At 40.3% G+C, this 16,732-nt stretch overlaps 1 protein-coding gene across 2 annotated transcripts in view; it reads right to left on the bottom strand.

Moving 5' to 3' along the window:
* Positions 1 to 1,665: 1,665 nt before the first annotated feature.
* Positions 1,666 to 16,732, bottom strand: part of gask1a (golgi associated kinase 1A) — a 32,322-nt gene continuing 17,255 nt past the window's right edge. For both annotated transcript variants that reach the window (XM_058648642.1, XM_058648643.1), the window contains exons 2-6: positions 14,989 to 16,002; positions 13,750 to 14,157; positions 4,359 to 4,481; positions 3,757 to 3,860; positions 1,666 to 3,287 (exon numbers count right to left, since the gene is read on the bottom strand). In XM_058648642.1, coding sequence (XP_058504625.1) covers positions 3,083 to 3,287; positions 3,757 to 3,860; positions 4,359 to 4,481; positions 13,750 to 14,157; positions 14,989 to 16,002 — 1,854 coding nt within the window. In that variant the 3' untranslated portion in view covers positions 1,666 to 3,082. The remainder of the gene's footprint in view (positions 3,288 to 3,756; positions 3,861 to 4,358; positions 4,482 to 13,749; positions 14,158 to 14,988; positions 16,003 to 16,732) is intronic.

The following is a 16,732-nucleotide window of genomic DNA, read 5'->3' on the forward strand; positions in this document are numbered from 1 at the left end:
ATCAAAATGTAATGACCAAACCTTAACCCAAGTCTAATCCTCACCCTGAACCCAAGTGTTAACCCTCAAAAAGGCCTTTTAAGGAGTGACAGAATGTGAGGACCAGTCAAAATGTCCTCACTTGACCAAAATGTCCTCACTCCCTATATGGTTTATAGCGGTTTTTTCTCATGTGTTAGATGTTTCCCCACTCTAACACACCTGATTCCAATGTCACCTCGTCAGCAAGCACTGCAGAAGCCCGATTACGACCCATTTATTTGAATCAGGTGTGTTGGAGCAAAGGAACATCGAAGTGGGTCCCCAGGACCAGGGTTGAGAAACACTGTTTTATAACCTATAAAACAGCGTTTTATTACAACTGAATTCCCGACTCAAAAATAAGTCTTAACCCTCAAAAAGGCCTTTTAAGGAGTGAGAGAGATTGTGAAGACCAGCCAAAATGTTCCCACTTTCTCAAAATGTCCTCATTCCCTATGGTTTCCCTATGGTCCTCACAATGATACCCATACAAGAACACACACACACAGAACTCTGCATCATTCATAGTGAGGACACTCATTGACCTAATGCAGTCCCTAGATAGATAGTACTTTATTCATCTCACAGAGAAATTCACATAGATTCCCTAGACCCTTACCTTAACCTTAACCATCCCAACTGAATGCCTATCCATAACCCTAACCCTAAAATAAGTCTTAACCCTCAAAAAAGCCTTTTAAGGAGTGAGAGAAGCAGCCAAAATGTCCTCATTCCTTATATGGTTTATACGTTTCTAGATCCTCGCAAAGATACCCAAATACACACACACAGACTTTCTGTAGTTGGACACAGAAGGTAAATGCCTAACCATGACCATAACCTTTGCCCAAAACCCCATGGGTATGAACAATTATTATTAATATTACCCATTTAATTGTAATTAGGAGTTGTCATAGTAACATACCTCACACAAAAAACATAGTGAGGGGAAGCTGGTGGAATGTGGGAGAATGAGGTTTGCTGCAGAAAAAAACAAGAACGAGAATAATTTGCTGCTGCAATCTGAGTTGATGGTTGCACACATGCCACCCTGGCATGCCGAGTCACCATGGCAACACACACACAAACCGAATCAGGAGCAAAGTGCAATATACATGTGTCAGAATCAATTTCCCCATCCCAGTCCTGAGTGTTGTGTTTGCTCATCCACGGCAGATTGCTTACCATTTACTCACGTTTCGTGTCTTTCGGTACATTTTTCACTCCCTGTCTTCCCTGAGTGCACTGATTACTTGTGTTTACTGAATATATATCTATAGTCTTTATCTAGAGTTTATCTTGTTTTCATACACATCTTTAATACAGATTTTGTTCTATTTTTGTTTGGCTGCTGTAACACTGCATATATTCCCCCGTGTGGGACAAATAAAGGAATAGCTTATATAATCTTTTGTATCTTCGGTTCTGAAGCAGCCTTCATTAGCACTTCAACAGTGAGCAGCTTGTATAATATAATGTATGTATGTATTCTGCACATGGAGCTTAATGAGCATGGTCAGAAAACAGAAGCCGGGATATTAACGCCATCTGAAACGCGGTTTGACACATACAAAAAAATAAAATAAAATAAACTGTGAGAGAGATCAAGTGGGGGATAAAGAGAGGATCAAACACTCAAAAGCATTTCTCATTAGAGCCATTTATTCAGAGATGAAAGAGGGAGTCACTGGAACTGTCAGTAATCCATTAGCGACGGAGTGTCAGGATAATTTAGGTGACGCAGAGAGCGGCTTCAAAACAATACCATGTGCTTTTCATTCAAACCCAATTAAGGAGAAATGTGCAGTTGACACTTGAGCTTTCAGAAATCCTTTCATTGTTTGCCTTTTCTGTGTCACTGTTACTCAACAAAAGTCCCACTCTGACAAAAAAAAACAAAAAAACATCTGGGTCTGGATCTGGGCCTAGAAGCTGTATGCTGACAGATGTTTTTTTTAATTCCTTGATTAAAAGCAGCAAAAGCTTATCTCACACAACAGGCGGCTCCAAAATCAGCCCAAATGAATCTGCCGTTAGCTCTCGGTGAATTAGTGACATCGAGAAATCTTCCCTTTCTAAATGAATCAGCGCGGGCTGCAGAGGATGCCGACGCTGAGTGGGAGAATAATTTGTCTTTGCGTTTCCATCCTGTGAGATTTCACTGAGCGACAGAACGAGCTGCACGTTTCACGTAATGAGATGGACACGAGCGTCTGTGTGTATTTCCATTTATGGCAGATCAGCAGAATAACATCACTGACATGTCTTTCAGGTTTAGGCTGCACAGCGTTTGTGCCGGTGCTGACGTTATTATTCGGCCTCTATTTAGGCCTTGTAAACACGAAGGATGTGATATTATTTATATGCTGCAGCCTTCATCTGAAAAATGGAGTGAGCAAAGTTTGCTTGGGTTGAATATTCAAAACTAGCGTGTAAATCAAGTAATGCTCCTTAAAATAAGGTAAAAAGAAATTTAATTGATCACGAGCAAAGAAATTCAAGGTCATTTACTTAAACTGAGCCTTAACTTGCTCAAACTGACTTTAAGGATTTATATCTTAGAATTTCTTTACATTGACTCGTCTTACTTTCATTTCTTTTGCTGTTGCCTTCGTCTTTCTTGACTTAAAACAAATCACTACTTCTCGAGCGGAGCTGATCAATATTGTGTGAATGTTCCCTTTATATTTTAAAGGTACACGCTACAGTTTTAAATATTTCTTTTCACAGCAGAATCTTAGTTTCTCGATGTGCAGCATGATCGACATGCTTTAACACATTTATGACAGTGAATAATGTGCGCGTGCAGCCAGTTTGTATAAGTGTGCAAACAGTTTAAAATTCAAATCTTTCTGCTTTGGACACCTTAGAATGATCCTTTCACGTGCACTTAAGGAAAGGGCCTTGCTTTACAGAGGTCCCCATGTTTCTAAGACTATGGATGTGCGATTTGCAATATTGAAGTAAAGCGTTACGACACAATTAAAGAAGAGCGCTTGCTAATTCCTGTGTTTGTGCCCCTGAATGAGGACAGTGAAGGAACGAGCTCAGCTCATTTCAGTCACAGGTCTCTCTTGAGCTGCAGATTTCTGTCCCTGATGTGCTGCAGGAGGATCTTCCCTCTTTGCGCCACCATACGGATGAGAGGCCTGAGGCCACTGACTCCGCCTTGGCTGTCCCAGAATTCCCTGTCCGCGTACAGGGAGCGCAGGAGAAGACTCTCGAGACAGCCGGACTGAAGCACTGACACGGCTTTCTCTGGAAACCTGAGAGGACAAAACACATGACGTGATGATGAAGAAGCACAGGCTTCTACTTCTCAGTTCAACGGTTTTACTCAAAAAAAATCAGATGGTTCACGAAATAATACTTGACAGGAAGTAAAAAAAAAAAAACTAGTTAAGGGTTACCAAAATAAAACAGCAAATACAAGAATTGGACTTAAGCTAACTCAAAGTCAAATTTCATTGGCTCCTCCAAATGTGTCTTTCCATCCCTTACTGCTAACTTTCCCAAATTTACTAACCTGAAGTTTAATAATCCTGAGTGACAGACAAACGGAGGATTTCTACAAGATCGGATTAATTGAAATTCACTGAGCAGCAGATTTTTAAATACACGCTAATCTGATCAGCCATTTTGCAAGTAACACAAATTGTGATTTGAACACTGTAGAATTTGCCAGAATTGAATAAAGGAGCATTTCACTGCTCTAAAGTACAACCATATACTCACTCATTGATGCCTTGAACCAGTCTGAAGTTGAGGTTGTCAGCAGACTGCTGTGGTCTGCCGGAGTTATCTATGAACACCAGTCTGGAGGGATCAGCCTTCCTCACCTAAACACAAACACAATCTTAAAACTTGATTTGACTTCATTCTCCTTTTGTTTTGACATTTACAAATACAACAAACCTTTGTTCAATGTTATTAATATAATATTACAATATTCTGGCACCAGGGTAACATGACTGATAAAAAATAAATAAAGACATTTAAATGAATGAACCTGTACATTAGCCTCAAAAAAGTCTAAACATTAAAAACATGAAGCTACAGTTTTTAAAATAAATACAAGTATTAACCACAGCAGGGATACATCTTTTTTGAGTAAAAAAAACAATAATGCAAAGGAGTGACATTTAAAGCTTTAAGAACTTGTTTTAAAGCCTTAAATGTAGTAATTATTTCCACTAACGCATCAATCATAGCACTGATTAGTAATCTTGTCTTTGGATTTTTCAGCGTTCTTAGTACAATCACTCAAAATGAAAAATAACAAACACCCTAAATGCCTATAAGGGCAGAATTGATTGTTGAAATGATGTCATAAGTACCAGGATGTGAACGAGCAGCAGCTGTTTGCTGTTGTGACACTTGGTGTGCAGCAGGTTCTCCACACACATTTCTGTTGGATCAGGTGTGAAACCGCAGCAGTATCTGTCCAGCCGGTCGTTGACCTGCAGCAACAGACAAACAAACAAACAAACAAACAAACACACAGTGTCATGAGCTCTGCTATGAGGTGAACAGGACATTTGATACTAGTGAAGATACTGATACTGACACAAGGACAGAGACTTATTTTTCATTTATATTTTACTTTGTCCAGAAAGACACTACAATTTCACACCAATGAAGGTTTAAGGAAAAGGCTTTGCACTCTCATCATCTTAATCATCCTCACATATACTTCATACTGGTATAGTGAAATTAGATTAAGATGGAACAAGATTTTATTTATTTATTTATTTATTATTTTGTTATTTGTTTAATTTTCTACACAAAATTCCTCAACTCCAATCCGATCACATACCCTGGTATATGCAGGGTATGTACCAAGTACCACCAGAGGAAGCTCATGTACCACACTTTGAGAACCATGGCTCTAACATGCAAATCATGACATGTGTGACAGGTTTACCATTTCTGACATGATTTAATTAAGTGCATGGAAATAGTGCTTTACCACTGATGTATATTTTTATTTTCTTAAAGTGTAAATTATTACTCTACCAACAGATTCATGTTGTTTCTACAGCCTGATTGACCCTCTAGTTATTTTTGTTTTAATTGTATTAGTTGAGTGAGTTTTGCAGTGCACGGTGCATTTTTGCACCTGCACTGAACGCCAAAGTAGAACATAAATTGCAAATACTATTACGTAGATAAACCAACTTAGTCTTTAGACACAAAGGCAAAAAAATTTATAGACATTTATTTGAAAAGACATTTCATTTAGAGGTCCTTCATAATTCATCATAATGAGGTCAAATATGACTCATTCTCAATTTCACATAACCTCATTCACCCTGTTTAGTGACATATTCTGTATAGAGGCTGCTATGTTACACTCCACATCCTCCAGAAGCCGGAGGCATCATTTGAAATTGGAGAAGAGAATCACAGATGCGAGAGTAGGTGAATTACCCAAAGATCATTCAAATTATTGATAACAGACCCTAGAGCTCCTCTTATTTCCAATATCTAATATCATACACTCTTCAAGTGTAAATGCAGAAATCTATATTCACAGATGTATATTCCTGGAAGCATGAATTTTCCTTTCAATCTAACTAGATTTAGACATGCCATTTGCTCAGATTTGACAATCTGGGGATTATATGCTGCCAGAGGAATTAGGGGTGAGGGCATGACGATTGCATTCAAAATCGATTCTCATTTCAAAACCAATTACCAACTTAATAAATATAAATAAATGGCAAATAGTGAGAGGTTGGTGGAGTATAATGGAACGTTCCCTGGCTGTCTGGGTCTATAAAAGCATAACTAGAGGAATGGTTCAGACAAGCCTGAGCTGGTCTCTTCACTGGAGAATGATTGCCTCAAGGAGAGGGTGGATATTGAAACATATATATATATATATATATATTTATATATATATATATATATATATATATATATATATATATATATATATATAGAGAGAGAGAGAGAGAGAGAGAGGGAGAGAGAGAGATACATACATACTCTCGATGACACAGCCACGTTTCAGAAGGACAAAATAAATCAATAGCATAATCAGATTTCAAGTTTCCCAATACAGCTTAGTGCTGCACCGGTGCACTGAAATCAAAGGTTAGTCAAAGTTCAGATAGTGATAATGCTTTCCTTTTCTGGGCTGTTTCTAAGGCTGTGTTCAGATTACCCGCCTGAAGTCACTCATGTGTTTTGCACTGATATGATTTGGATCAGGGTTTTTTTATGTCTGGGCTTTACTGACGCACAAATATAATCGGATTTTCAAATCAGACTTGTGTCACGTCAGTATGTGCTCGTACATTGGTCACACACATAAAATACACATGTTCATTTTATTGTCATGTTTGCATTGTATGTACGATGACCTTGAGTGTCATCAAATGTATTATTATGATTATCATTATTATGTTAAGCCCATATTCCTCTACTCTCATGGTTCCCAACCTAGGGTCCAAGCCCCCCCTCAGGGGGGCGCCAGAGATCACATGGGGGGGGGGGCAGAGCTTTGTCTGCTCCCATTAAAATTATGTTTGTGCAATTAAATTTGAAAATCCCAATCACACGTTCTACTGGATAATCACAACTCACTATCATCCAGATTAAAACCCATTTTTTTGGTCCACCTTTAAATTTATTAAGCTATTTATGACCAACACCTGTGACATAAACTTTGGGGGCTTCAAGGAAAAAGGCTGTAAACCATGCCTTAAGACAGCCAATCACAAGCACCGCTTACTGGCTCACTGACACGGAGGGGATAAACTCCCTTAGTACTGAAATTTGATATGGACTTCCGACACATTTTCAATATTTGGTGAGTGGATGTTTGATACCCAGCCGATAAACACAAAAAACATCAATGATTGAAACCCAGCCCTACGGCACCTACAGAAAAGTCATAGAACCCAGTGCACATGCTGTGAAAACAGTAGCAAACACACAGTTATAAGACACCAGAGACTGAGAGCGGGGAGGATAAACACAAATGATGATGGAGGAGAGAGTACGTGTGCCAATGAGGGGAAACAAGGTTTGACCACAACTGTGAGTTCACCTCATCATCGCCGACATCTGATCATTACACAGCGAATGTGTGAGGGTTCTCAGTCCATTATGATATCATTAGGATTGTAGATTTTGCAGTTAATACTTATTCTGTGTAACCTCCAGCAACACTGCTGCATTGGAAAAATAGAGAAATGCATTAAAATTTGATCATAGAAAAAAACAATAGCAACATATTTCAAGCCTTGACTGCATAAAATGGACTTTTCAACATGTTTGTGTTGCTTTTCTGATTTGTTTTTCTTTCTTACCCAGTATGTTTGTTTGTCTACATGTGGCTGACTCTGAACCTATTAAATGAACTAGATTTAACCCTTAATTTTAAAGGTCTTGAGCTTGTTTTTTTTGTTTGGTAGATGCATCTACATTGTATTTTTTTGAGTAAGAAGTGTGGGTCATAGTTGTGTTGTTGGATATACTGTATACATTTGAAAAAAATAAATATACTATACTATAGGTAGCTGTAACTCAAGCAAGACCAGTTGTCCGTATATCTACAGTGAATGAATGAAACTCCACTCACACACACAATTTACAGTTTGTTGCACTTTAATATGGTGTCGACTTGGACCACAGCAGTCCTTCCCTGAGGCCTGCTGGTGTTCAGTGGCAGTGTAAGTCAATATTAGCTCAGTCTCCACAAAACTGCTGTCCAGTGTGTGTGTGTGTGTGTGTGTTGGTGGTGGTGGTGGTGGGGGGGAGGTGGCAGCAGAGTGAGAAGGCTCCAGAAAGCAACACAGAAGTGAGAGGAAACAGTGGAGGTCGGGCTTAAGTGCTCATTTTCTTCTTCTATCTCACACAAACTTGTTTGTATAACTTAGTGAGGACACATCACAGACATAAAGCCACCCAAATATAATTTGACAAACATAAAATGACCCCTGCCTTAACCTTAACTAGGTCTTAACCCTTAAAAAAGCCCTTGACCAGACAAAATGTCCCCACTTTCCCAGAATGTCCTCAAAGAGCTAGGTTTATACATGGTCCTCACAAAGCCACACACACAAGAACACATACACAGTCTGGTTTCCTTGACTTCAGAGTACATTACATCAGTGGTTCCCAATCCTGGTCCTCAGGGTTGCCCTGCTCCAACACACCTGGTTCAAAGCTCGTCCTCACGCTCTGCAGAAGCCTGATAACGAGCCATTCATTTGAGTCAGGTGTGCTGGAGCAGGGCAACATCTAAACCATGGAGGGCAGTGGATCCCTGAGGACCGGGATTGGGAAACACTGCATTACATTGATTTACATCGTGACCTTAACCTAACCACAATTCAAATCTTAGCCCTAAACTTAACAAGGTCCTCAGAAATGTAGATCTGCCTTATTAGGACCCGGTTTTGGTCTCCCTGAGAAGGATAAAATTACACATTAAAATGCATTAAATTACACACTAAATGTCCCCGGTAATTCAATGTATTTTAATGCATTTTATGGACTTGACTTTTATGGTGTTGGTGCGAGATAATTTAATTGAGGGTTATCTTATGTTAGTATTTATGCCAGAAAAGACACACACACACACACACACACACACACACTTACATGTACACACGGAGAGAGTACAAACACCTGAAGGCAGATCCTATCAAGGTTGTGTCTGTTTGCTCTTCAGTGTGTAAATCTCTCACTTTAACGACAGAATGTAAATCACATGATTTTCAACACTGACAGGATCCTGTCACGCCGATGATGGATTACGCTTCATAAAGTGGAAAATGGAAGAACAATCAAAACAAACTTACACTGCATGTCAACATGCTGGATAGATTTCTATCTTCACAACTTGTGTTGTGATTTGAATCCTGTTCAATGCGTCCGTCTCTTGAAATTATTTTTATTTGATCGACAAGTCAAATGAACACTTTTGCCAATTAACAGTAAACTGTATAGTCAGACATCAGACTGATACTGATCTGTAGACAGTCATGGGTGTATTAATCAGTTGGGCAGCCAATTATTATTATTATTTAACGGTTGGTTATTACATGTTCATGTACTTTTTTTACAATTTGGTCTTAATAAACTGGATAAATGTTGCTAAGTCAGTGTATTTTTTCATCTAAAAGATGAGTTTTAACTGATATACATGGTTACATTGTTGTTATTCAAAATATGTAATTGCAGTATCTTACCAGAATATTACTTTGATAGCAGTTGAAGTCACTTTTATAATATGACTTAAGTAAAAGTCTTAAAATAACAAATATAGTTAGAGCAAAAGTAAAGTACAGATATGTGAATTGTGTACAGTAACAGACAAAAATACAGATTAGTGAAACAGACCATATTATGTTTCAATAACTGTCAATTTAAGTTGAACAATTTTGTGTATTAATACACTGTTATACACTGTAATTTATCAAATGGAGAAGAACAGGAAAAGCCTCTTTAAAAAAAACAGTATCATGTATCAGTCATTGACTGCACTGATCACATAAAAAAACCCATATAATTGGACTATCTATCGTTTCCTCAGTCCAGCTTCACTTTTCTGTATTTTTTGGCAGTAAGTACTGCGCTGGCCTTCGTCTCTCATGAGTCACACGATAAATTTAGGTTGTAAAATCCGGTCTGTCTCTCATCCTTGACACTCGTACTCGTTTATTTTTCCTCCGCTGGAGTTCACTGACACAAAATTTCTCTTCCATTTGTTTTTCATCCTGATGACTGCATGAGATAAAGTGTCACACGGCGACCCAGAGGAGGATTAGTCAACACGAGTCTGAGCGCTGTTTATATGCAGTCTGCTCTATGGTTTGTTCATGGCATTTGTTTGTTTTTAAATGTGTTGGACTTTCATTTCTGTATAAATAATATATTGTTACACTTTCATGAGCCACATACTTAACACTGTGCTCTGTATAACACATAAAAACATCTCTTTAAATCTATATTGAAATACATTGTTCATGCTGTAATGCTGACAATGTTGTAAATATTCATGTTAAACACTGTTTATACTGTTTAATTATCCTACCTGGTGTTTAAAATGCACATTAACTACTTAATAACTTTGTTCTTGAACTGTCTGGAGTATCTTATCGTATCGTAACTTAGGATGTGACGCTGTTGTCTGGAAATATTTGCAGAAGAAGAGGCCGGAGGTGACGTGATAATCAGATCTTGATGTTGACACCGGAGACGCATGTTATTACCACGTATAAACGCATGTAGTCAAGTGCTATCCATGTTAGCCGCGTTGTCTGGAGCTTTTTAAACTAAATCCATCGAGTTTTTATACTTCTCTGATCAGGAGGTTGTGTGCACGATAGAGCAGTAGATCAGCAGTAACATTGGCAGATTATATATATATATGTATATGTTGTTAACGTGTAACTAAACCCCTCATTCTGAAGCAAATTCTGCCCAATGTCTAATTTTGAAAAATGCCAAGAAGTGGACTGAGAGCTGAGTGAGGGAGAGGAGGAGGAGGGAGGCAGCGTGGGGCAGCGGTGCAGGGAAGTGTGATCCGGTGGTGAAATCTGACACCAAGGAGCAGCTGTGTGAGGTGTTCAGCAAGACAACCCTCTCCATCGCTCACGCTGCGCTTCAAGCAGTGAAGAGAGAAAGGTGATGAAGCCACTCTGGAAACCTGAAATCAAAAGCTTTCCCTCATCCTCGGCTCCTGTGACAGTGTGTATTGCTAAACAGGAGTGAGTGTGTGTCCTTTGGTGTTTCATTGTCTCCTGTTAGAGCACAGGAGGTGGTGAAGGAGCAGGTAGGAACAAGTGTTAAAAGGCACACTCACTGGCTCTGAGCGGATCGATAGGAGGCTATTAGAGCTTGGCCCTGTTACAGCGATTGACTCGAAGCAGTGAGGGGCTTATATTCAGCCCCACATGAAGTGTACATGGGTATGACACGTTTCATCTCCATGTGCAGACAAAGCCAGACACATGAGAACCTGCAGTATTAAGACTCTTCTACACTAAAATTAGAGGATATTTTTGAAAAAAGGTTTGTGAAGCTGATGGAAAAAATTGACACCCTCCATACTCCCGTGTGAAATGTGACACCGTGAATGTGCCGGAAACAAAACGAGTCAGGGGGTAAAAGAAGAACAGTAATAACACAACGGCGCTCAGTGACAAGGAGCTGCCAAAAAAAAGCAGTAAGATGTCAAGGTTTGTATGAGAATAGACTGCAGGTGTTTGTCTCCACTTCCGTTTTTTATATTCACAGCGATCACAAGTGAGTGACGTCTCTCCACCCGTACCGTCCGTACCATTATACTCTGGTACCCCAAGGGCACCGAGGTCCTGATACAGGTCTGCTCTATTTTTAACCACACACACTCAACTCTATTATAAATACTGTCATGGTTATAATCTATCAATAGTCAGATTATGATAAACGGTAGATTTACATTTGCACTTCCTCGTATTCTTATAAAATAAACAAGAGATTACATTTGTTTAGCATTGGCCTCTGTACCTGATACACTGCAGATTCCCATCGTTTGTCATGTTTTATGGCAGCGTCGCAGTGAGTCATGTGGGAAAATGTTCTCTCTTTTTGCTGTTTTTGGTTTCCCAGGACACAGCAACTGTCCACTATCTTCACTTTTTATGAAAACAGCTGACATGTTGCCTGGTATATGTACATCCATAGATTTGAATAAAGGGTTATTTTTATACTTTTACCAATGGAAACACAAAACCTGAAGCTGGCAAAGAAGAATTGAGCATTTTCACTCTGGTCTTACATTTAAAACTGGGTTGAAACTGTTTTTTTGGACGAGTATGAATGAGGTATAAGTGGAGCACTTACAAAACAGGGGGAGAAATATGATAATAACAGTGTTCAACAAAGGTCCTGCTGAAAAGACTGAGCCCAGAATATAATAAAATGAATGGTAGCAATAATGTTTAAATGTTTCTCTGTGATGTCAGGCTCAGAGAAAGCAGCTGTGCACTCACAGCAGTCCCACTGAAAACACCCAAGGCCGAGGAAAGAAAGACGTTTGAGAACATATGGTAAACAGCTACTTCACCAGATCACTGGAAGTGCTTCATTTTCACATAGACCGCTCCGAGGCTGCAGCTAATTGCATAATGAGCGCACATCGACGCCCTCAAACTCTTAATTTGCGGGTGGTGTTTTGATGTCAGATGGAGAGAAATTAGAGGGGCGACCTGAGCCCGAGAGACCTGCCCGACAAATAAACTGTGTCTGACCTGAGCCTCGTGCACTTAATCACTGAATTTGATTCTCTCTGACCTTGACATGGAACTGTTTCCATGGTAACTGCTTGTTTTCCTGGTTTCTTTGCTCCATTTCACGAGGAAACCGTTAAAACTGAATCAGTTTTGGTTTGTGGACTAAACAAGAACACTGTGATTTGCAGGTTTGGGAAACACCAACCGACATTTTTCAAAGTTTTCTGACATTGTACGGACCAAACAAGTACTTTATTAACTGAGAAAACGACAGACATACTCATGGATTATAAAAATAACTGTTAGTTGCAGCTCTGTCGCAGTGTGAATGACACTAAAAATGCACATATATGTGAGATATTAAATAAACTATACATGGTTAGACCTATACCCTGTCAGTAATTCATTTTTTAGTATAAAAGCACACTTGAGAGTGTCTTCTTTTATCCATTATGGAGCTAGCTGCTTCCAGTAAAAGCAAGAAAAAACTCATTGACCAGGAAATCCTTGTGGTGACTTGAAAAGCTGCTTCTTCTTTTATTTTCATTGGGTTTTTTTTACAAGTGCTCTTCTGTTTAGCTTGAGCCTAATAAAACATTTATGATTCATTTTGACAGTGTTTTTGACCCGTCTCATCTCCAATCCTTACCATACATGTATTCAATATACTGCAGTCTCATATACAGTATTTTTTAGTGATCGTTTGGTTTTAAAGGTACATTTTGGTGAGAAACGGGGAGATGTGTTTACCCTGTGACAGACTGCAGACTTTTCAAGGATAGACTCTCTCATCCTATGCATTATGGGATATACATGACAGGCGCTGGAGGCCTGAACATGCTGATTTTGGTTTTGTCCACAAAACCAAAATGATTCAGTTTGAATGATTTCTTTGTTTTATGGAGCAAAGAAACCAGAAAATATTCACATTTCAAACAAAAAAAAAACAATTGATGAATCGATTATCAAATGAGTTGAGAATTAATTTACTAATGGATTAATAATCGATTAATTGTATACTCATTGCAGCCCCTAATTCATATTGCATTCTTGATATATGTAATAGTGAATGTACCAAGAATGAAACATATAATCTGAAAGATTTTTTATTTAGTATATTTTGTTGTGTCACTTTAGCCACACCTCTTTAAATTCATATAAATGTGTATTTAATTTTGTTTTTTATGATATTATCTTCTTAACGGGACAAAAATCGCCTATAAAAGAACAGATTGAGGAGGGAAATATTTGGCTTGTGTTGTCTTTTGTTGTGCGTTTTCTTTTTTAATTCTATCGTGTGTATTTGTCACAAATGGATCACAACTACTCACTGCTATTTGCTGCATGTTCTAGCGTCGAAGTTCTCCACATAAAACACAAAAGCACAGGGGGAATCAAACGAGACACGGCACCAAGACCCACAGAGGCGGCCATGACATGCTGTTTAACACAAGTTAAAATGTCAAAACACGTACAAGTGTGTTTGTTTATTTACCTGTAATAAGAAGTCGAAGAGGGCCAGTCTTCCCCACTCTGAGTGGTGGATTCCAACACACGGCGCTAACGTCAGGTCTCTTTCACTTCCACACCGGACCTGCAGCTGTTGCTGGTACTGAACCCAGCAGAGCGGCACCGAGTTCTGGTCATTGTCCGTGTCGGTGAGGTGCTGGATGTCCGGGTCCCACCACACTACAGGCCTCGGGGTTCCACTGATGTAGCGATATGGAAGGACGTCACTGCGGAGAGTCCTCAGCACTGCAGGCAGACTTCTGTTCAGTCCCAGAACTCTGTCCAGGTGGAAGGAAAAAACCTCAAACCAGTCGTCGGTGCGTTTGATCAGGGCACAGCGCCCCCTCTGACAGAATTCATCGTGAGTTTCTGAATCTCTCATGGGTGGTGAATGCTGTCATGGAGAAATGAAAGTTAAGCTAAACAGTAATAAACTATTTTGATTTGAACACCACACGAGAACAGGACCTTTACTTGGTAGACGGCGTGTGTGTTGTGCTCGATATACGCAGCGAGATACGGAGCGTGATGTAGCAGACAACAAAGGAGGACATCCAGCAGCTCAGTTTGTGGCTGTTTGTCAGGCTTTGTATGAGAATAGACTGCGGGCGGTGAAGAAACACTGGTAGCAAGGGAGTGACACTTTTGACTGTTGTGGGTCTAGTTCCACCCATGCCATACTGTACAATTACTCTGGTACCCCAAGGAAAGGGAAGGGAAGGGAAGGGAAGGGTGCCAAACAATGGAACAGTTGGAGACGGTTATTTTGGTTCTATTCCTGGAAACCTAAAAAAAAATACATACTGTACTTAGTCTTTGCTAAAAAATCCACTTATTTGCTTTGGCTTTTATTATCAGTTGAGCTTCTCTTTATGTATTTATTCTTATTTTAATGGTTGCAGATCTTCCTCTATTATTAGGTTGTTTCCATTGCTCTGTTTTTACTGTTTATTTTATTTGGCGACTTTCCTTATTGTATTTTATTGCGTCCTTTAACTTCATTTAAGCATGCAAAGCACTTTGGGGCAACAGGGGCTGTTTTTAAATGTTCTATAAAAGTACATTTGACCTTGACAATCATTAATAATCACACTGCTAATGTGCCACCACTAACCCTAACCCTCATACCTTACACGGGTGAGCACCAAAAGGTGTTTTTGCACAGTACTACAAACAATACTAACAATACTACTCCTTTATACATAGTATAAGGGGAACCGGGTACCTGCTGGTGTGAGGGAGGTCCCAGTGCCACTTGGAGAACCTGTCCATGTGCGGGCACTCTGGCCTTACTGACCACTTCGCCCCCGGCGAGGAGCTCCATCTTCTCGATGTCATCATCACTGAGCCAGGGAAGAGGCTGGAGATGTGGATCGATCCTGATCCTCCTGTGGTCATCATCATCATCATCATCATCATCATCATGAGGAAAGCTCTGACACCTGCTGCTCTCATGTGTCTTGTCAGGTTTAGACAAAGCTTCTCTGGGTTTTGCTGCAGGTGAATCTTTAGAGAGACGCTGGCGTTTTCTGAGAAGAAGATCCCTCGGGGGATTTCTGACAGGCCGCTGCTTCTGAACGACATTATCAGATTTCCCAGAGTGCTTTGCTGCTTGTTTCCGCTGTTTAGCCAAAGTCTGCTGATGTTCGGCTAGTTTTACTCTTGTACGGCTGCCATTTATTTTGTTTGTGTCAGTCTGTCTGCCTGCAGGTCGTCTGTCACTTATTAGGATTTGATCGTGCACAGGGTTTAGTGCTGTGTGAGTCTGAGCCGTGTGTTTTACCACAGCACTGTGGTCGCTTGGTCTAATTCTATGCTTTGGCCCCGTGCTGTTGACTATAAACTGTGGGAGACGGGGACGTTGATGATGGGCTGGGCTCTGGATGGCGCCTGCCGTTGCTCTGCTTCTGTGTTTATGTCTGTGTGCGTGTGTGTGACTTCTCTGCTGCTCTCTCCTCGTGCTGTTATTGTCGGCGGGTGCAGGTGACGCTGACTGCGTCCTGTGGAGGTGAGTGACGTGCCGCCGGACGTCAGTGTCGGTGTCTGGAGGAGGCTCCATGACCCTGCGCCTGGATCTGAACTCTCCGGCAGAGCTGAGGACGCGGGACGAGCGGCGGTCAACGTCGACGGGCAGAGAGGGAGAGGGCAGCGTGATCGTCATGAGGACGAGGACGAAGAGCGGACACGCGAGGAGCAGCCATTTCTGAGCACCGCAGCGTTTTGACCACACTCGCCAGCCCTGCAGAGAGAAAACAAAAAATATAAGCCACAAGAAAAGAGGGGCAGAATTACACGTTAGAGGGAAACCAACAGAAGCGTTTGCTCTAAACAGAGAGGGTTAACCAAAGTCTGCACTGAGACCAGTGGAAACCAAATAGGTTCATGATTTACACTCTGCCAGAGGAGAACGTGCAGAAAAACATCTTTCTCTGCCACATTATTGGGCTGTTTTGCGACATAAACAAAAGTGATTTGACCTTTGAGTGTTTACTATTTGATCAAAAATGAAATGAGAGAGAAAAGCAGGGAACGAGACAGACGGCAGAGCAGAGTACAGACGTGGCAGAATATAAAGCTTGTGACAGCCAGCTGTGTTTTCAGTGGCTCGTAGCAGAATTAGATTTGCACAGCTGAGACCCATGCGGCTGTGGCAGAGCCACAAAGCCATATTTCACACACAATACCCTGTCAATGCCCCCTAAGTGTTTATTGTGCTCAAGTCATTTTGTTCTTTCCCTCTATTTTACTGCGTCTGTATTGTACCTGACAATATAATCCTTAGATGCATTAACATAGAGAACTCTCGCTCTTGATTTATTACCTACTCTCAAGTGTTTGTACACTTCTTGGAGCCCAGTTGTTGATTTATAAGGGAACACTGCCGCCATGATATATCTGGGCTAACCACATACAGTATATTTGGTTTTATTGATCATTTATTTCGTTACAACCTTCCAGCATCATGTAAA

Source organism: Solea solea, chromosome 13 (genome assembly GCF_958295425.1).
Source record: "Solea solea chromosome 13, fSolSol10.1, whole genome shotgun sequence".
Taxonomy (NCBI): Eukaryota; Metazoa; Chordata; class Actinopteri; order Pleuronectiformes; family Soleidae; genus Solea; species Solea solea.